Here is a 22749-nt window from a genome sequence, read left to right on the forward strand (position 1 = left end):
AACATTTAAATTATGAATTGTATATTTAAAAAAAATACAGGCTTTTGATTATGGAATGTGACAAATGTTGGCGACAAATCGATCGTCTTTTGTTTTTAATGGCTTGTCAAAGTAAGTCAGTGCGTTGAACGTGGCTTTAACGCGAAAATATTTATAGAGCTATGATTTTGTTATGATTTTAAAAGTTCGCTTACTCCGCAAGAGTGTAGTGCTTGCCTTCAAAATGCTTTTGGGATTGAAGCACCACATCTGAGCATCGTGAGGCGTTGGTATGGTGAATTTAGTAGAGACAGTATTATTCTAGGTAATGATTTTCGTGATGGTCGACCGTCCACGGCGATCATTCAAGGAAACGTGGCTACTGTGAGACGACTCATTGAAGAAAACCCACGAATCACCTATGACGAAATTTGAGGACAATTAGGGATAGGTTCAGACAAATACAAAAGATTTTACAAGAATATTTAAAAGTCAGGAAGCCTTGTTGTCTTTGGATTCCTCACGAATTAACTTCAGTCCAAAAACAGGTACTTTTTGACTGGTGCCGAGAAATGCTGCGTAAGTATATGCAAGGAAGTTCAAATGCTGTATATAACATCGTTACAGGAGATGAAACCTGGATTTACTGCTACGATCCGGAAAAAAGGCATTAGTCCAGTCAATGGGTCTTTCGAAGGTGACAGGAGGCCCATACAAGTTCAACAAGCCAAAAGCGTTGCCAAACATTTTGATCGTCTGTTTTTTTTAAACGCGACATTTTTGTACCGTATTTTTAAATAATAAAAGAACGTTAAATACTGAGCAGTACACTACCATTTGTGTGCTCGCAGTCATTGAAAAAGACCGCGAGAGACGACCGAGAAGCCGCATCCTCCTGCGTCATAATAATGCGTCCACCGATACCGCAATAAAGGCAAAAACATTTTTTAATTACGAAAACGTGGAAAATGTCTCTTATACGGATTATAATAATCCAGACATTGCACCCTGTGACTTCTATCTATTTCCCAAAATTAAGGATTTAATTTGGGGTTTGACATTTAAGACCCCGGGTAAGGCAGTTACTACGTTTCATCACCACGTCGAAAAATTGCAGTCAAGTGATTGGGCTTCATGCTTCCAAAAATGGTCCGAGCGAGTGAATATATGTGCATAGAATGTAAAGGGAAACATTTTGAGAAGCAATAAATGTATTATTATGGTTATAAATGGTTTTATTCAAAAGTTACGCAAAACTTTCAGTATGCGTAAAACCTCTTCGTTAGTTTAGTTAAAACACGGTCAAAGGGAGTGTTTTAACGTGCTTATTATAGCACCGGTGTCGTAATGTAGCACCAGATGTACTGTAAAAATTATGTTAAAAGATAATACTTACTGTTACGAATAAATATTTATACTGTAAAAAAATATCCCACCAAACACATTTTCATGTAAATTTTGTTGCTAAGACGAAACCATAAGACTAGCACTGTCAAAAAGTTGTCAGATCTCTTGTCGAGCCAAGCTTCAAACTCTACAAGCCCTAACTTCACTAACTCTACACCTTAGTCAAAATATGTGGCTTGACTGTTTCGCTACCGCCACATGGGCATAAGGTGAATAATTTATTAAATTCATTATTTTTAGGGTTCCGTACCTCAAAAGGAAAAATACTGAACCCTTATAGGATCACTCGTGTGTCTGGCTTAGACGTGTGCGCCGATTAAAAAATGATCGGCGGCGGCGTTTGCCAAAAAATCGGCGGCGGCGGCGTGTTTTCGGCGTGAAATCGGCGTAACCTTGACTTTTAGGTTTCTTAAGAAAAATCATTAATTCATTGTTTTTCTTGAAAATTTGATCAATGCAACCTGCATTGATCAGTGAACTACGTAAAGTTTGAATATGCTGTGAGTAAAATAGGGTTTGTAAATGAATATAGGATGGTTTATGGTTTAAGACATTTATTCTCATAAGAATATACATTATTCACTTAAAATGAGAATATAAATTTAACTTAATGCTATACAATAACTTGGTGTAGGTATTATTATGTTTTTGCATCTCAAGGAAACACGAGTAAATTCGTATAGTTATTTATGTGATATAGGATTAAGGTTGCTATTCGTAGCGTACCCGCGCCCGTGCGATGCAAAAGCTGTACAATATTAGGGATTAAGGATAGGTGTAATAACTTGATTTCCCTAGTAACTGGCTTGCATTAAGGCCCCCCCCCCCCCACATCTGGCGTCTTTCGAGCGTCGGCGTCTACAATTCTATGGCCGCTGCTCGACGCAACGGCGATGCAGCGTCGACGCAACTGGGCAGCGACGTCATTTTCCATAGCGCTGACCAGACGCCGACAGACGCCGACGCTCGAAAGACGCTAGATGTGGGGGGGGCCTAAGAGGTTACCTAGTCCCAATGACCTTCGATCCGATCTGTAACTCTCCGTTTTTTCAAGTTAACCATATTAAAAATGACGTACTTTAACAAAACACAACTCCACACATCCTTGACATTTGCTAGACATAACGGACTGCTATGACATGACTTCTATTTCATGGTTTTCTTCTCATACAAGCACCAGACTCACTGAGACGTATCTTCTTTCTCGTTTTCTCATTGCTGAGGCTCGCGACCACATGTAATTTGTCTCCATTTCGTGCGGTCATAAGCCGTATGGACTGCACGGTGCAGACTGCCGCAAGCCGACCTCTTCATAGCGTTCGACCATCTCACACATGCTCCAAGCACGTTTGCCATTCATTCGGATTAAATTCATGTGTTTTTCCCCATCATGCGTTCGATAATATGTCCGTAGAATCTAAGCCACTTGTCCCACCGCCGACGATGAGCGATAAGCGAGTAGAACGATAAACTAGAAACGAGTGGGCGAGCGGCGAGAAGGGAGTGTTAGCTCCAATAGTTTTGTCGCTCGGCTATAGGCGAGTGTTCGAGTGCGACGGGCTATTACTCGCGTCACTCGCTCGTGCGGTGCAGCGTAGCCGAACACGCAGACTGATTGGTCTCGCAGCTTAATCGCTTACTCGCTCTTGATGGGACAAGTGCCTAAGGGCTCACCCATGGTATATTGGGAAGAGACGAGTGGCGATATAGAGCTCTTTGAGAATGGAGGGGTTTGTTCTTCTAGCTGTCCAAGGTATAAGCAGCACTAGCAGCAGTCTTCGTTCGTTGAATACTTAGGATTACTCAGTTACTTTAATTGGTGTGTCAAATAGTTTCTGCAACTGGCTATTCAGTTTCATTTCATAAATAATTGATGTATAGGTATGTATTTGACAACTGTAACATAAATATTGCAAAAAAATCCATATTGTAATCCAAAAACCAACTTGGAATAGCTAATTAACATCACTCAAGGTCACGCCGATTTCACGCCGATCATTTATCGGCGGCGGCGGCGTGGTCAAAAAGCCCGGCGGCGGCGGCGCGCCGGCGCGGCGCACACGTCTAGTCTGGCTGTCCGTCTGTCACAGCCTATTTGCTCCGCAACTACTGCACCAATAAGTTGAAATTTGGTATACACATGTAAGTCTATAGCCCAAGGACATACATGTAAAGTAAATAATAGAAATTCAAAAAAATATATATATATATCAAATGAAGGGGCTCATTGTAAGAATGTCAGATATATTTATTCATAATTTTAAAATAAATAGTTTAGAAGTTATTAAGAAAATACGCAAAAAATGACCATTCCGCCCCCTTATCTCCGAATCTACTGGGTCTAAAATTATGAAAAAAATACACATATTAGCTCTTTTCCTATAGATGACAGGAAAACCTATTAGAAATGTGCAGTCAAGCGTGAGTCGGACTTAAGTACCTAGTTTTCCGATCCCTACGGGGTTTATTAAAGACATTTTACTCACTTTTCTCTAAAAAAAATATATTGTTAAAAATTGTGTAATGTACAGAACCCTTGGAACGCGAGTGCGACTCGCATTTGGGCGGTTTTTGTATTATACTTACATACAATAGTTCTTGTAGAAACGAAACGGCCAAGCCACTCACTTTTGGTGTAGAGCTAGTAAAGTTAGAGGGCTTGTAGAGTTAGAAGCTTGGCAAGAGATCTGATAACTTTTTGACAGTGCGAGCCTTATGGTTTCGTTTGGGCAACATTTTACATCAAAATGTTTTTGATGGGATTTCACTTCTTTTTGTAAGTTGTTTATGACAATCTTCCATCCCCTAATTTAAAGGGTTGGGGGTGATTTAATATTAAAAATCCTGAAATAAGTATCTGGGGGCATCTGTTACACAATGTACTTCTTACTGATTCCCCATATAAACCCTTCACCCCGTAAGGGTAAACTTTGGGGTTGAAATCTGCCTTCACCCCGTAAGGGTAAACTTTGAGGTTGAAATCTATTCTATATCCTTCCCCATAACAATACCTATCTACATACCAAATTTCAACTAAATCGGTTCAGTGATTATTGATTTCCCATACAAAATTAAACCCCATCTTCATCCCCTTAGGGATAAATTTTTTTTGAATTTATTTGTTGTTTGTGTACTAAAACTATCTTACATACCAAATTTCAGCTTCTTAGAGGACTTCAGGAAGTACCCGGTATTGATGATCATCAAGTGAGTGAGACAGTGACGAAATCGAAGTTTTTAGATATGAATAAAATCTAAAGTATAAGAGCTATGCAATTGATATGCTTAATAAGTCCGAGAACTTTGTTTATCTGGTGTAATCCAACCCCAAGTTATGAGGGTTCCAAAAAACGACGAAGCGCTTCGAGAAAAGGTAGATAGTGCCCTTGCGCTTTGCTCGTCTTGGCGGAGGCACTTCCGTGCCCCCAGATGTTAAAAGATCATACTGCTGTAACTAATAAAGATTTATGTTTAGTTACCTACTATTTTCGCGTAAAATAGACAATTTTTATATCTTTAGTTATTAAGACCCAAAATAATTATTTTCACTTATTATAAATAAATCCTCCTGTTATGAAGTATCAAATATTGTTATTTGTATATGTATAACTCTTAAGTTAAAAACAATAAAATCTGTTATTACCTACTGTCAAAATGATTATTTTTTGCGGGATTAAGTAATACTCTGGTAGTGTTCAATAAGGCCCATAATAGGACTTTTATAAAAGGTATATTTTCCAAGAGTATCGTAATATTTTTATAACTATTTTGGTATAATGAAGAAACTTAAATAAATGAGAAACCTATTTGAGTGAGTTTTTCATACTTCATGTCCTGTTTATTAAAAAAAAACCATTTTAATTTAAGGTGAGGCATACGTATTCCGTGTGGGCCGTATAGGCATATACGGCCCACACGGAATATACAATAAGGTAAGTGAGGCCACTTACCTTATTGTATATTCAGGATGTATACCGTGTAATATTGAGCAGTTGGTTTATAATATACATATTATGATATTGACGTTGAATAGGACAGGACATGACAATAGGAACCAGAAATAGGTATAGTTGGTCAAACCAATTTGTCAGTAAATAAAAACAAAAAACTATATTCATCCTTTTCTTTTGGGTGCTAGTACTAGTGTAAGTTAAAGATAGTATGATGATTCTCCCTGTCTATGTTTGAAATGAGACAGTCCTTTGACAAACTATGTATAGTTTTATCATTTATCAAACATTACGCAGATACCACAGACTAATAGCCCCTACAATCACATTTGGCAACAAACGCATAGCTCACTACCCCGTACCTCGCTGTAATAGTGCATGGTCTAAAAGGCATTTTTCATTTTTGGCACCATACTTATATAACAAAGCACACAAAACCCTTAATATAAACAACATTAGTAATTTTCAATTAAAAAACAAAATTAAGATTTGGTTAAAATCATTTAGTTATACTGAAGCAGAAGAGCTATTACGATGCGTGTTCTAGTACATACATTCTAAAATAACCAGACACACACGCGCGTAAACACACAGAAACACACACATATTCTAAAAATCAGACACAGAATACTCACACACGCGCGCGTACACACACATCACAGTTTCATCTTTCTTTAAAATTAATTTTAATATTGTTAATATGTCATATAAAATGTCTAACATTGTAACATTACCTACGCTTGTAATTGGGAAGGAACTGGCTCTTGAGACACAGGGAAACCTACTTTGAGAGCCAGGAACCAATGTTATGTAACAACTCAAAGTTGCAATAAAGATTATTTTATTTTATTTTATTTTATAGTAAAAAATAGTTGTGAATATCTTGTAAATTTTTATTACAATATTAGTCAAGATAATGAAATATAGCTGGTCAAGCAAATCTTGTCACTAAAAAAAGGCGCGAAATTCAAATTTTCTATGGAACGATATCCCTTCGCGCCTACATTTTTAAATTTGCCGCCTCTTTCTACTGACAAGATCCGATTGACCAGCTGTAGGTATTTTTACTTAATAAGATATTTTAATTTCACGTAATGTCCGCATATAATTTATATATGTGCACGGTAAACAAACAAATGAATGATAAGAAAAGACAGACAGTGTTACTGAGCGGGAGGTGGGGCGAAGGCCGAGGTATAGGTAGGCTATGATAGGCTCTCGAGCGCCGCGCCGGCGACGGACGGACCAGCGCGGCGTATCTATGAATTTCGCGCCTTTTTAACTAGATTTTACTATTACAATGCAAGCTACACACAGAAATTTCTTACTTTCCATATATACGCTGCATATATTATTTTATAGTAATAGACTTATTTTTACAGACTCTAATTCAATATTAGATCTTATAGGACAAAAAACGCATATTAATTCTAAAGCATATATCTTATTCTTCTAGCTTTTTAGCTTGCCTATTAACTTATAAATTTAGATATGTTGTTGTGGATTTATTAAACTTTAATTCAATATCGACAAAATAATAAGCTAATTGTAGTTTGACAAAGAAGCACGTTAAAAAAATTTCTAATAATTTTACATTATAAAGCGTCATACATATTATAAACAATTGAACTTAAACATTGCACTTTAATTCAATATTAAAAAATCATTACTAAAAATATATAAATACCTAATTTATATCTAACGCTCGTTCTAACTTTTCATCATATATAGCATATATGCTTAAAAATATGTCCTATATCAGATAAGTATCACTTTTTCAACTTTAGAATTATCAAAACTTTTCGTGCAAAAATCCGGTCCCACTATTGAGCTTAGAATTATCAAAACTTTTCGTGCAAAAATCCGGTCCCACTATTGAGCTACATTATTTATTGAATAAGCTTTCAAGCAATTCTCAAACAAGTCAGACTGGAGTCTGAGGAGATAAAACAACATAAAATGTCGTCTATATTAAATGTAAACCCATATTCTTTGCTAAGCCAACATCAGATAATGCACGAATGCTGATGTGTACAGGTAGACTGGTTGATGTTATAACTACCTACTTCTGAGTAATTAGTATGTAATTGTGCATTTGCGGTTAGTTTTATATTACTACGTATATACTCGTAGTAATATAAAACTAACCGCATCATAAAACTAGCGTAGGTAGGCTAGTTTTATGATGCGCGTTGCGCGTAAGTGGCTTGTCTTTACAACATTAATTATAGTTAATAAATGTGGTGTGTTTACATTGGACTAACTATTTATGGTTTATATCGGTACACATATTAATATTAGTAATATTGGTGTAAGTGGCAGTTGCCATGTCCACTAGCCCCTTAACTCGCAACATAATCTAGCCTTTCCTCTGCCCAACTCCAAACATTTAGCGAGCTTCTAGTAGTTAGTGAAGGTCTCTAAAAACTCTGACACTCGCTAACGCTACGTCTTACGTAGGCGAACAACGCGCGAACGCGGCGCGGCGCGGCGCGGCGAAAGCGGCCGCCGCCGCGCCGCGCCGCGCCGCGCCGCCTGACATTCGCGTGCAAATCGCGCCGCACCGCGTTCGCAACGAGATCGCTTACGTAGGACACTTCTATGGGCATCAAAGGATTGATTTAGCCGCGCCGCGCCGCGCCGCGTTCGCGCGTTGTTCGCCTACGTAAGACGTAGCGTAAGCCCCTTCGCAATCCTCACAAAGGATCAAAAATCCTTACACCTCAGGGGAAATCTTGATGTATGACAACCCTACTCATTGATAATGTGTAGTTAGGTAATGGCTAAAATTGCTAACCATGTTACACACAAAGTTTTCATGATATTTGCGAAGGGTTAAATAAAGTTTTTAGCGGTAAAAAATTACTTCATTCTTTCACTGATATGTGTTCATTTGTTAAATTGAAATTAACGCCATGTACTCGACAGTAGGTCAAAGGTCATGGCGCCATCGCGCGAAAAGATTGCACCATACCTTTGGCCTGTTAACTATAGACACCGATGAGTTTATCTCTATTTAAGAACTTAAAGGGGCCCACTGATTAGCAGTCCGCCGGAGGGTATCGGCCTGTCAGTTATTCGGAACTGTTAAAATTTTGTTCTAACTGACAGGCCGATACCGTGCGGCAGACTGTTATTCAGTGGGCCCCTTAACATTGCAAAGGCATACTTATCTCAATTTATTTAGTTTTTACTTGATGCTTTTGGCTATTCTGATTGAGTAATTGTAGCACAAAGAGGGACTAATAGGTAGGTAATTTATACTAGGTATGCTAAATGGTCTAAGGGTCCATAATGGAAGCATTAGAAATATTTGTAGAATATTTAACCAATTTAAATTTATATAATGACGAATTTGCTGCAATATGCTTGCCATGTCCTGCCCCAGTCTCATTTAGTACATTGTTTGATTACGTATATTCATAGGTACACTCAAAGAATTAAATTTCCTACCCATTTTGTACTTTGCCACAGTGATAAAAGTATGAGGTCTCTAGCGACAAGGTACGAAATATAAGTACCTATTAATGGGTTACAAATGGGTCGGAAATTAAATTCTTTGACTGTACGTTAACAGTTATATTGTGTCTGCCTCATTGTGTATCATTATTTTTATTTATTATTTGATATTTTTTACCTTTATTGTAATAAAGACATATTTAAGAACTAATGATTGTCATTTTAACATTGTTGGGGTGATTAATGTGTTTCCTAAGAAGACCAAAAAACGCGCTATATCTTTTCTTTAGTTAGTACCTAACTCATGCGCCATCGAGGCACTAAAAAACAAACGTCACTTTATATTAAATTCATTGTTTTGTGGACCATCGTGATCCGCTTAGTATTCGGATGCTGTCGATCCATGGAATGCGTCACACACCACTGCTATTATGTATTCCAGTCGCACCGACCCGACCGACCGCCAACGAGATGAACGACCAAATTATTTAATATAAGGGCGCACTTTGATTGCGGTGAGATCTGGAGATCACCACTACTCTGGCTTGTCTGATTATTCGACTCGCCTGCGAAACGCCAGCTTCGGAATACTCGAGCAGACAAGGCGATGGCGGGGCACCGCCGACGACAATAAGACCACGACCGAGATCTAATCTCGACGAAACTGGTTCCTCATGCGACTCACCTTGCACCCGTTCGCAGCTTTACGGTCATGACTCATGATAAATCGCTATTATAAAATCGTTGCGTTGAGGACAATTGCATAATGAAACAACATTAATGAATAAACAAAATAAAAGATAAAGGTCCAAATAGCGTGGCTGCAATCCAAAATCGGTCCGTGAGTGTCAAAAACGTACAATGTTTAATATTAGGATGCCGTCCATTTGGATGAATCCATTGTAACGGCATCCATTTGGAAGGCTCGTCAGCGGCCTGCTTAAGGGAACTCGAGGAAAAACAGCGGTGCAGCTAGTATAGTTAGCCGCTCTTATCTAATAGAATGGTCAGTTGCCGTTGCTGCAATGAACTGAGAAAGGAAAAGTTTTAAATTGTTCCACATAAGGCCTGATTCGAATTCAATCTGCCAAATTGAAAACCCTATTAATGGTACTGAAGCTAGCTGAATCAAGATTTGTTTTTCCATAATTTATTGAAAATTTGTTTAAAAATTGTTATTTATAAGTAAATTCATCATTTTCCATTTCTTCCCGCTCCTGTCGTTAGTTTTGTTGTATGCCCTCCATCATACATCCGACAGTGTTTTTTGACAGTTTCTTAGTTTGAGTCCTATCAAGAACAATGTTTATTTTGAAATATTATATTGCATATAGTTTTTGTTGTTTTAACGAACTAATTCCTTGGACACTCCACTCCATACCGTTCAATAGGTCAATACTGTGGGACTTTGTTGAATCAAGTTTTTTGGTCCGATTTCGAGGGTACTGGCTTAAGCATGCTGATTGCCTCATAAACATCGTGGATCATCTCCAAATATTATCAAAGTAATATTGGAAATCCGCATTATTAAACTAAAGCTGCGAACCGTTTCTTTTAGTGATGTTGGTGTCGATTTCTCTGTCGAAAAGTAACCAATGCCCGGTAACTGACACCACATCGACGAAATTCCTGATACGCCAGATATTTGAAGATATGTCTAGATCCTCATTGTTTCATGGATATTGCAATGAAATTACCTTTCAGTATTGGTATAATATTAGGTAACAGGTTATGTTGGAAATTAGTTATGTGCAAGTTTCTTCCATACTTATCAAGTTTTTGACAGCAATTTGGCGCCTAATTAAAAAGACGGCGGCGTTTATTTGATTTTTTTGATCATCTTAGAATTGATAAAAAAAAAATTTTTTGGTATAATAATTTTGTGATTCTGATAATTATAATGTCGTAGTGTATATATAAAGTAAGCTAGAAAATATCCAAGAAAAATCACTCTGAATTTGTCAAATTTGTTTCGAATCAGGCCTTATATAGATGTAGAACTAAACTGCCAACTCAGACTAATGTCTACGGTCTAAGTGTACATGTAAGAAACCCGTGTTATTTTGCTAACCAAATGCGAGTTTCCGAGTGTCGCTCTTGAGCAGTGACACTGGTTTTCATAAGATCCTGTTTGAAGTTTTCCTAGCCAGTTGTTGGAATCCTGCGTTGGGTCAGAAACAAGATAAGTTAGACAACCTTCCTCCTATTATTTATTTATAGCTTGGACTTTAGTATCTTTACCTACGCTCTGATTGCCAGGTTGTAGAATAATTTAAATAATAACACATGCAGTAAGTACCTACGAGCGGTTTTATTAAACACTTGTCTTCCATTTATTAAAATAATTATTGCATTCTATTTAAAGCATGAACAATAAACATGGCTTAGTCTTTTTTGTTTGAGATACTTGAGTTTTTCTGTGCAATACTTAGTGTATATTTTTTCCTACTCCGCATCTCAGATGTAACTGAGTCTAACTCAATAGAATTTATAACTATTTATTCTGTAACAATTTAAATACTTATGTACTTAAACCATAAACCTCTCATCATAAGCGACATATACATTACGTTACGATTCTGTTTATGCCCAAATATGGCCAAGAATCATCAAAATGGACTTAGTTGTTACGAAACTACTAAGTCGATTTTTTTTTATTTTAAGAAGAAAACATGTCCAATAGGTACACTAATTGGCTATTTTAGCGGGTACTTCAAAACACGCGACATCTTTCCCGTGCGATTGCAGAGCCCAGTGCACCCGTACTTCTATGTTTGGATAGAAGCTTTCAATGGGGAACGAGTCCTTATAGATGTAGGTAGTGCCGGCAGCCAGCGGGCAGGAGGCCTTCTCCCCGGCCTCCGTCTCCAGCTTGTCGCACACGGATTTGCCGTCCACGCCGACGAATGGCAGCGGCACTCCGAACACCTCCGCTTGCACGTGGTTCTTCAGATCTTTAATTTCCTTATCTAGAAATAAAACTTCCTGTTAGTTTACATATCGTTATATTATACATTCGTTCTATTGTCGAGATCTACGTGCTCAGGGTTTTTATTTTGTAATCTTTTACTCAGACAAACGTTAACGACACGACGGTTAGTACCTTACCTAAGTATACCTACTGCACGAGTATCTATAGAATTCATAATAAGCAGGCTGGAGTATAACCTATCATCAGACTATAACCAATAGTCGAAGAGGACATCTTTTAATGAATTACCCAACCAAAAAACACACATCGCACACAGCTCCGCCTCCGCCCCATATGGTAATCAAGTAATGGTCTTGGAAAGTTAACTAAGGAACTCTCGCATTCATCAATAGCTGCCTGCCCCGGGTACACGGAAGGTATGTATTGTATATTCCACCTGATGACCCGAGAAATCTTCCAATGTTTTAAGCCCTGGAAATACTGCAATGCGTCTCCGGACTCTCCGGATGGCCAACTCATTAAGCGCCAGTAAGTGTCGGATTAGGCACACGTAATGAAAGTGACTTAGCCATAATACAACCGCATCTGGCAGAAGACTAATTATTGCAGAAGCGCAGGCCAATGGGAAGACATGGAAGTCATGGAGCCAACTTAAACATGAAGTCTATATTCATCCGATGTATAAGACCTCTGCCTCTGCGCCTTTTGGGGGACAAAGAATATTAAGACAAGTAGATCGTTTACCGGTTTTAAATTTAAAAGTGACGTGTTGTCTGGTGTTCTTCTTGAGCTTGCATGGCAGCTTCTTGCACGGCGTCAGAACGACGTCGCTCCTGAGGGTCTCAACGGTCCGCCCACCTGCAAAACAATGGGTATATCTATAGTAAAGCCACTATCACCCTCAAACAATTCTATGATACTTACAAGCGCATTTAAAAATATGTAGTCTGCGCGGAAAGAGAAGAGCCCTGCAGTGTATGAAGCACATACATTCCACGATTCGACTCTTCTATTTCCGAATAAACTCTCTACCTATGTACCTACCTACTCGTACCTACTTGGATAATTTGATGTGTCGTAGACTTACCTATTTAGTAGGAATCATCGAATTAGCGAAATAAAAGTAAATATCAATAGGTAAGTACATACTTTAAATTCTTCTCACCCACTTATTTCAGGTAGATATTACTTTTAAAAAATCTAATGGCTCTACACGATGAGCCAACGCCGGGCACTCCAAGGGACGCATTTATGCGTTAGAGGGAGCAAGTGATATTGCTATCGCATTCTACCTCAGGCTGCGTCCCTTGGAGTGGCCGGCGTTGGCCCATCGTGTAGAGGAGCCATAAGATACAATCCTTGATGCCCACCTACTGGGTTTTACCTTGGTATTTCAATCACAAACAGAGAGATGTAAACATAATTTTGAAGATATTAGTTAAACACTTGACGCAACTATGCCTATTTACTCCTAACAAGTACGCTTACGTGTATTAACTTATTAAAATCTTCATCTGCATAAGGTGGCATAAGTATGGTTATTCCTACATAATTATAAAGATTAAACATTACGTGTTGTTCGTTACCTAGGTGGGTACTGGATGTCATGTCATGTGATGTCATGTTTTGGGTTGTGCTGGGCCCAGTTTTATTTGACAGGTAGATATTATTGCGTATCATCTCTTTTTGTTACCTGATTTGTACGCGTTTTTTTATTCGATTGTTCGTTTATTTCGATGTCATTCTGTTGAAGGTTATATATAAATAAACATAATATATTCGGTATAATTACATTAGTACTTACGGGTTTCACCATTTTACAGATTAACTAACTAACCGGTTAACGATATCTAATACTTACTATACTTAGCGTCAAAAATGTCATTTGGAAAAGCAAACTTTTCTAACTGACTACTTGTCGAGTTTTATTTATTTTTATTTTATTTATTTAGATAGGTATTTAATTCAGGCAATAAGGCCCATATTACAAATACCTTACAGACTAACATGCATATGTATTTTATAAACTTAAACTAAACACTATTTAGGCGACAAAACGGCGTGGCTCCGTTGTACCACCAACGTTGTTGTTGTGTTGTTGTTGTTGTGTTGTGTTGTTGTTGTGTTTTACCACCGCTTGTTTCCACCACTACACCAGCAGCTACATCAGCTACGGACGTCAATTTTATTGCCCCCTCGTGGAAAATAAAATCGTATACAGATATATTAGGAGTACCGCAATTAAAATCCAAGTGTCGTTAGGTATATAGGTAATTAAAGTAAATAGGTACCTAATATAATATTTAACTTTTCATAAGACACCATTGCTGGCAATTACCCAATTACCTACGGTTTATTAGTAGGTATGTAGCTTAAACAAAATCATGCAAGGTCTCAAGTACTACAATAATGTACTACATGTACATTACTACAATATGTGTCTGACCATGGGGCTTTAATTCCAGGGCTTGATTGTACTCGCTAAACTGAGCTACTTTAACAATGGGAGCAACCCTAAAATCGGGGAAAAATTTTAGGCTTTTCTATAGAAAACGTCGACATCTGATCAGCCAAAATGTATGAAAAAGTAAAAAAAAAATCGGGATTTCGGGGTTGGTGCCATAATAAAAGTAGCTCAGTTTAGCGAGTAGAATCGAGCTCTGGATTTAAAGCCCCATGGTCAGTAACACCCTGTATATTTTACATGCATATTACCTATATTTTACAAAAGTTGTAGTTTCGAATTATAACGTGCACTTAATTTAATTGATAAATAAAATAGCCACAACCGAATACACAACCTCCTCCTTCTATGAAATTGGAGTCGGTTAAAAAGGATAAATTAAAGTAGGTATATTGAACACTTAAACACGGTTATTTCATTTCTACATTATGTACCTTGGCAGTAGGCTGTAGCTGGAAGCGCTGGTGGCCTAGCGGTAAGAGCGTGTGACTTGCAATCTGGAGGTCGCGGGTTCAAACCCCAGCTCGTACCAATGAGTTTTTCGAAATATCATTTGATATTTGCCAGTCGCTTTTCGGTGAAGGAAAACATCGTGAGGAAACCGGACTAATCCCAGTAAGGCCTAGTTTCCCCTCTGGGTTAGAAGGTCAGATGGCAGTCGCTTTCGTAAAAACTAGTGTCTACGTCAAATCATGGGTTTAGTTGTCAAGCGGACCCCTGCAGGCTCCCATGAGCCGTGGCAAAATGCCGGGATAACGCGAGGAAGAAGAAGAAGGCAGTAAGTAGGCTGTAGGTTTTCATCGTAAGGCTCCCTAAGTTCGTCTCACTTTTTGTCGGAAAAACAGAGTTACCTCGGGACTGGTTTCTGTAAGCGATTTGTACATCATACAAGCCACATATTAGCCACAAGCAAATATTTGAGCGAAAAGCATGATCATTATCAACATTATAGGCGTGGTGCTATGCTGTCCCGCGATGTAGGTATCGAATCAAAATAAATCATTCATTTACAATAATTAACTACAAACCTAGTCTAACGCAGAGCTGATTATTATTTATTTAGGCATATTAGAGTCAGGGACGAGATGTGTTAAGGGCGCTCTTTGTGCATTTTGGACGTTACCGGAGTTGTGTTAGTAGGTAATTATTATAATTAGTTTAGTAGAGGAACGGCCGACACGGTTGGCCGCCATTGTTTTGTTGATAATCACTTTTTTCCCGCGATTGTGCAGCCTTCTAATCATAATTAATGTAAGAATCTTAGCTGGTCATCGCAGATGCTCGCACATTCTCTAAGTATTATTCGTCATTATATACCAGTTTAACGACTAGTATTCTTTGTAGTTTATATGTAACTTGACATGGCACTTATACTCAGCTTGGGACACACTTTTTCGGCTAAGGGTGCACTGCACCACAGCGGTGTACTTAAGGTAAAAGTACGCTTCACCGAACGCTCTGAATCCGTCCGTATCACCGAATTTCTTCTATTTTAGGCTATAAGTCGATTACTTACAGCTGATATTTACTTGCGTATTTTTTTTTCACGAGTTAAATACCTGTCCCTTCCATTAGGCCTCAGAGTCGGCCAATTTGTGCCGCAGTTGGGACGTGGCAATTGATCGAAACAGGTCGTCGCTGCCGATTGCCACTTTGTATGGGCAACCTTAAAGAAATCGTTAAGAAGTTGCGTATATTTCTTAAGGCTATAAAACCTTTTAAATTTATTTCTGTGTTTCAAAGTATGGTTTTATAGTGTGATTACCTAATTAGTTTGTGTATTTTAGTAAATTTAATTAATTTAGTGCAGTCATATTATCAGAAATTAAGCTTAATGTGAGTTCGGTGATGAGTACACCGACAATTTGATTGGAAGGTATTATCGAACAGCGTCCGGAATCAGGAAAAGCGTATGTTTTTAAATAATTTTTCTAGTGGTTGATTACGAACTATTTAGATTAACTACCTAATTTCACAAATAAATTAATGTATTTGTAATTTTATGAGCAATTGCCGAACAACAATAACCTATATAGATTATTATAAAACTGCGTTTGAAATGTTCATGTTTTACGACTTTTTGGCATCAAAATAAGGTTTTTGGCAAGACTATTATCTAACAATAATTTTAGATATTTTACTTCAGTATTAGCGAGAACTTTATACATGTACGGTTTAGTAATGGATTCAAGTATTAAATTAATTGATAGATTTGTAGTTATACCATATTGATTATGATTTAAATACTATTTTCAAAATCTGTTCGCGAAATAGGTTCCACATATTTTCCATGTTTCGTTCACCGAACGGCTGTTCGGTGAATGGTACCCATGGTCTCTGCTACCGAACTCACGTTTGCGTTGACCATGTTTCTATCCGACGTTCATTAGAATATCATCCTTATTATTATAACGACTAGGTCTATATTTATATGTTTATTTTTTGTGACCATTATTTCAATGCCAGCCCTTCTCAAACTTTAGACATACTTATTGGACGCCTGATAACAGTCTCGGAATGTGGACAAAAAAACTCAATCTGATAATAAAAATAAAGCAATAATATTTTATACAGGATGGTCCAAACCTAGACGTCCAACATTTTTTTTAGATTCGTCTCGTCGTCGTCGTCATCTCGTCGTCTTGGGGCGAATTAAACTTGACTTTTTAAACTTCAAACATTTGTTATTTAACCTTCCCTAGAAAATGGACGAGACAAAATGCATAAAACAGCCAAATTTTTTTATACATATACGTACATGTTTGATAATTTTTGCATACCTACCTATTTGGGATGACTTATTTTTCAAAAGTATTTTTTAATAAAAAAGACACGTCAAGATCGCTTACCACCTTTCTAATGCTAAAAAACAAAGTATAGTAGGGATTTAATACTGAACTACTAAAGTTTGGGCACCACTCAACACCATATTTTCATACAATTATTTCCTAGTTCGGTAATACGGCCTCACTATTCGGTATAATGTGCAAATCACGTTTCTTAGTTCGGTAAATGGTACAATCAAGGAAACTGGAATTTAAAAAAAAAATATTTTTAATATACGTCCAATCATTTCAGTAATATATAGTTATGTTTAAATGAGGACAAATTTATCCCACCAAAAACATTCTGTAAAAAACTAGCCAAGTCTCGATGGAGCTGCTTGTTTATCTCTAAAAAGTAATGAAATCTAGACAAAGTCGTGCCAAGTCTAAGGTTCCTTACTGCGATTTTTTTATTATTATAGTTAATGTTGTGTGACTTGGCCGTTGAAGGGTACACAAGGGTACAAAACCAGGTGCTCCATGACACCATTGCACCAATCTGTCGCCAGAACCGCTACCCATTGACGATGGAAAATTGCCACTTGAAAAACGTTGATTCAATAACCAGTCAGGCTTGATAAAGCTGCGTATTTCAATAATACTTATGTATGGGCGAGCCTGAAACAAACACTTCTTTTTGGTGCAATGGCAGATTGGTGCAATGGTGTCATGGAGCACCTGGTTTTGTACCCTTGTGTACCCTTCAACGGCCAAGTCACACAACATTAACTATAATAATAAAAAAATCGCAGTAAGGAACCTTAGACTTGGCACGACTTTGTCTAGATTTCATTACTTTTTAGAGATAAACAAGCAGCTCCATCGAGACTTGGCTAGTTTTTTACAGAATGTTTTTGGTGGGATTTCACTTCTTTTTGTAGAAACATGGGCATATTGATTTATTTTATTAGATTTTCTTATTTAACACATTTTTTTTCTTTTTAGGAGTAGTTTTTTTATTATTACAAATCTTTCTTTTCTTTTTTTCCGGTTCTGATTCTTGTACAGTAGCAACAGTTTTTCGTATTGCCCATTCATTAAATCTAATAATTAAATAATAATCAGTAATCCGTCACTAATCATCATATAATGACTTGGCAATCGCACATAATGCTTTACTCGTACCGTACTCGTAAATATGTGTAATGCTCAAACTGCAATTAGCGCTAGCGTTATGTTCAATTAGAATTATTTTTAATAGGTGACGATGATCCTTTTGTCATTATGCAGCCGTGCGATGGCCAAGTCATTATACGTATTACAAATTAAAGATATCTTATTGATACGGTTTTAACACCCCCTGGCACTGATTAAAATAACCGACTTGGTTTCACATTACATCTCAAAACTTTTTTGTAGTAAAAGCGTTGCGAGACTTTTTACATGTAATGTTTTTGATGGGATCTCATCTCTTTTTGTAGGCAGTCCTTCTTTTCGGGTACTCATACCCATACTATGTATACACATATCATAACTAAACATATCTTCATTCATACTCACATCGTACATCGTAGTGTACCTTTACTTTACTTTACCTACTATTTGTAGCAACTGCAACAGTAACTTTGTAATATCATACATTTATATGGGATTACAAACTTACTTATGCAGTTCTTAGATCTTTAAAACGTGACTGATATTGCAATATTTTTAGGTTTTCCCTTTATGTGGCCATTAAACCCTAACTCTGTACCAAATTTCAGCTCTCTGAGTTTATGGGAAGTACTAGTTCTATTCTGATGATCATGAGTGAGTTTCATAAATGCGAAACTTTGCTTTCGCTTAACTTCGGAACTAAATGACCTACAGACTTGAAATTTTGGATTTTAAGTATGTGATTATAGCTTACTGGATGACCAAAATTTCTGCGTTCTGGTCTTATCCAGAGGTTCTCAAATAGGGGCCTGAAAATGCGGCGAAATGGTTCCAGTAAAGGATGGTACGGCAGTGTTTGCTTCGCGCTCGACTTGGCGGGGGCACTGCCGTGCCCCCCGATCTAAGTTTCAATTTTAGTATTGAACATATTCGTATGCATATGCCAGAACTAATTAAAAAAAGAAACGTAAGTCTAGGTCTTAAGCATTCGGTGAAGCGTACTTTTACCTTATTTCGATTTTTTTGTTGCCTATTTTGATAGTTTATTCTTCCGTGATAAATTTAGTAAAAATATTTTGCATTTTTAGAGCACCGTACAAAACTTTGTTCACGCTGCTCTTATGGGATCACTTCAGTCTTACAAATCGATTAAATGCGTTTTTCTCAAAGACCGTTTGATGTAGGTACAGTCATCAGCAATAGTATCTAACACATCTAGGGCCGCAAAAATATGTGACACGTTTTTATTTGGAGCGCAATAAGAGCGCGTCATATATTTTTGCGGCCCTAGTTGTGTAAGATACTATTGCTGATGACTGTACCTAAAATTTGGAATAGTTATTTTTGTAGGTATTGGGAATTTAAGTGACTTTTGGTTAATTTTCCTTTTTCCTTAAGATCAACAAAGAAAGGAAATAAAAGTTGAAATTAACCTGCTACGTAATTACTGTGAATCAATAAAGATTAAGGTCGTGTTGTGTCACAAGTCACAATAAGTAAGGAAAGGAAATACCTTAAGGGCAGGATGAAGTAAATTAAAATCTGGCAATTAGTCGCACTAGCACTAGCACCACGATCGATCACATTAGTCATATATTTTGTCAACGATTTAAAACAGAATACAGCCTTATATTTCCTAAAATGTTTTTTAATAACCAAATATTAATGGTTAGGATCTTCCGACGTGTCGGAAGCCGGTGTTGCTCGAAGGTTAGGATAAAATACCTACAGATTTTTTGTAATCTTTTATAGTAGGCATACTCAGGTATATCCTGATTTAGCTTAATTTACCTACGTAATAATTATAATAAATAACATAATAAAACATTTTCTCCCTTAGGAGTAGGTAATACCGGTTATTACTCGTAAGTAGGTCTTATTTGACACCTTTCACGACCAAGTGTGAGAAAAAATAGTTTTAATTGTGTTGAGTGTTTATAAATCATAAGTATCATAACCATTGCACGTGTTCGTGTATAACTAGCGGCGCGATTCGGAAAATGAATTAGAGATTAACTAGATACGATATAGTAAAGATAATATAACTTTACTAGGTATTTTATATCTAGTGAATCTCTAATTCATTTCCCGAATCGAGCCGTAGCTTGCTGCCTATACTCTGTGTCTATAGGTACTTAAATAAAAGTAAACAAATAATTTGAACATTTTCGGGTAGTTATAAAATACAAAACCACCTGGATCTGTCACTGAACGACCTGACTTTAACCTACATTATTTGATCGTGTAATATTTTCATCTACCGTCAACGGGCTTAAGGAACCATTTGAGGGTAAATTTTGTTTACTTTTATTTAAATACCAAAAGATACATACTAGGTAATAGTTTAAATAAGTTACCTAAGTATGTTTATCATGTTTAAGGACCCAAGTTCTATTTTTATTTATGTACAAAATCAGTTACATTGGCTAATCGGATAGTCACATTAGTCTACACTACAGTTTACTAAATTTGTGCTATCACGTCTGTGCTAACTACTAACGTGATGTTTACCATTTGACTTCTATCAATAAACCGTTTCGCTTATAAGTTTTTTTACTATAATCGTCCAATTATCTAAGTGTTAGGTACGACTAGTTTCACTGGTGTCTTATGCAGTGAACATTAGACTATACAAGTGCATGAATTCTGCGAACGCAATCGGAGACGAAAGCAGGTCGTGTTCTTAATGGCTTATGTAAAGACTTACCTGGACATTGGTCGACGTCGGTGGCGGCGGCGAGAGCCAAGCACGACAGCACGACCACACTCAGCGCAACCATTGTGGCAACTAACCATGTTACCGCAACGACCCATCCAAGTGACCGGTTGCCTGACGTTTGCGCATCTCAGAAAAAAAACAAAAGATTTACGACGTTGCACTTTTTGTGTATTTCGATATCACGCACAACTGTACACTTGCATGTATTAGGTATATTTACACGTGTACCGAAATGTGGTTTCCGTGTTTGAGTGGCAGATACATCTCGGATAGGTATACATATAATTGTCAGATAGTTTTTATACATGTATCAATTATCATAACATTAGAAACAGAGAAATCTCATACTATTGAAACATATTGTTTTAATAAATATCGACTTAATTCTGCGTTCAGGTAAAAAGTCGAAACTGATTGCAATTAGGGCGCATTTCTAGATTGTATTATAACAGTTGGTGACATCACTATAATAGGTATTACAACATGTAATGGGGCGGGGCGACCACTATACTATGAGAAAACTGGATAGTTTAGTTTCAATTTTATACCTAAGTAAATAGTACTTATTAATATATGTTATCATTGTTATGTTACGTAATGTATATGTATGTTTTATAGCGTTATTGACTATTTGCGACACTGCGATATTCGAAATATTAGTTTGCGTTTATATACATATTATTATATATGTAAATAGGTGAAGTTTGGAAGTTTCATGTAGGTTGGTACATAATAATCATAGCAATCATTGAAATTTCAGAGAGAAATATAATATTTGACCACACCAGCTCGAAAAGGCTCTCTTTATTCTTCAACAACAGATGCAAAAGTTGCATTTTATCCTCTAGAGCGGCAATTTCGGTAATATGTATATACATAATTGTATTCTGACGGTGGCCTGTCCAGTAATATTAATTTGGATTTGTTTTTGTGATATTTTATAGGTTTACAACTTTACATTCAAGTTATTTATTCAATATTTCTTTTGGGTGTTATTAAATAACAGTCATTCTTGCGTATACAAAGTAAACAATCTTATAACAGTTATAACATTATAAAAAATTCGTGCTTAGGTATTTAGGGCGTGCCGTCTGCATAATTAAAATTCTTTATTTACAATACAATGGGCGGTACCAGTTCATTATTTTGGATATGTGTATGTGTGTGTGTGTGTGTGTGTGTGTGTATTATGTGACTTCTTTTCAGTCGTATACTCTTGTCAGAGTAGTCGTGGTCATTGAGGTCGTTGCACAGTCGACGTCAAAGATATGTTTACATTTTTCGCCTTATTATAAAGGGGTAAGGTGCAAAAATTTAAACATATTTTAGACGTCGACTGTACCTACGGTCTTTTTCATTGTTTCCCGCCATGCTTCTTTATTTTTTTAATTATATAGAATTATAGATATATATGTGTGTGTATTATTGCGATTAAAAAAGTGAAGATAATATATAATAAATATGTACCTACTTATTATTAATGTACTTATTGTGTTGAGCACAACGACATTTATTTATTACCGACATCGTTCGTTACATACACGTGGAGCTCATGGTACCAATTCTAGGAGATGATAATATTGATGATGTTCATACAATTCACACTCCACTTTATCGGCTAAATTTTATTGATATGACCTATATTTTTCGAACAAAATGGCTATGAGTTGTGATGTGACATACGGATAAACATGGGATAAACAAACGGACTGACGGACGGACGCACAAAGGGGCATGACTTTATAACAATGTCCTAAGGCATAATCGTTTCGTTGCAAGGGTTAAACAAATGTTAGTCCCGAATGAAATTATTTTTTTACCACCCCAACGCGAGGAAACTACTAACTGTAAGTAAAACATTACAAATATAATTCAAATTAATGTTATTTAAATATTTATTATCATTCAAAATCATCAGA

The 22749-nt window shown here is 36.9% G+C and overlaps 1 protein-coding gene across 1 annotated transcript; it reads right to left on the minus strand.

The window, feature by feature from the left end:
• Window positions 1-11087: 11087 nt before the first annotated feature.
• Window positions 11088-20967, minus strand: LOC134673506 (NPC intracellular cholesterol transporter 2 homolog a). Its single transcript, XM_063531500.1, has 3 exons — window positions 20819-20967; window positions 12472-12585; window positions 11088-11764 (listed from the first exon to the last, which is right to left on the minus strand). The coding sequence occupies exons 1-3, from the start codon at window positions 20889-20891 to the stop codon at window positions 11484-11486; spliced, it is 468 nt and encodes a 155-aa protein (XP_063387570.1). The 5' UTR covers window positions 20892-20967; the 3' UTR covers window positions 11088-11483.
• Window positions 20968-22749: the final 1782 nt, after the last annotated feature.

This window comes from Cydia fagiglandana, chromosome 18 (genome assembly GCF_963556715.1).
Source record: "Cydia fagiglandana chromosome 18, ilCydFagi1.1, whole genome shotgun sequence".
Taxonomy (NCBI): domain Eukaryota; kingdom Metazoa; phylum Arthropoda; class Insecta; order Lepidoptera; family Tortricidae; genus Cydia; species Cydia fagiglandana.

Bases quoted from the DNA above. Each gene is read 5' to 3' on its own strand.
- LOC134673506 (XM_063531500.1), bottom strand. From the start codon at position 20,891: ATGGTTGCGCTGAGTGTGGTCGTGCTGTCGTGCTTGGCTCTCGCCGCC. The intron at 12,586-20,818 runs GTAAGTCTTTAC...ATTGTTTTGCAG, and splicing joins CGACGTCGACCAATGTCCAG to GTGGGCGGACCGTTGAGACC. The intron at 11,765-12,471 runs GTAAACGATCTA...TTTTATTTCTAG, and splicing joins CACTTTTAAATTTAAAACCG to ATAAGGAAATTAAAGATCTG.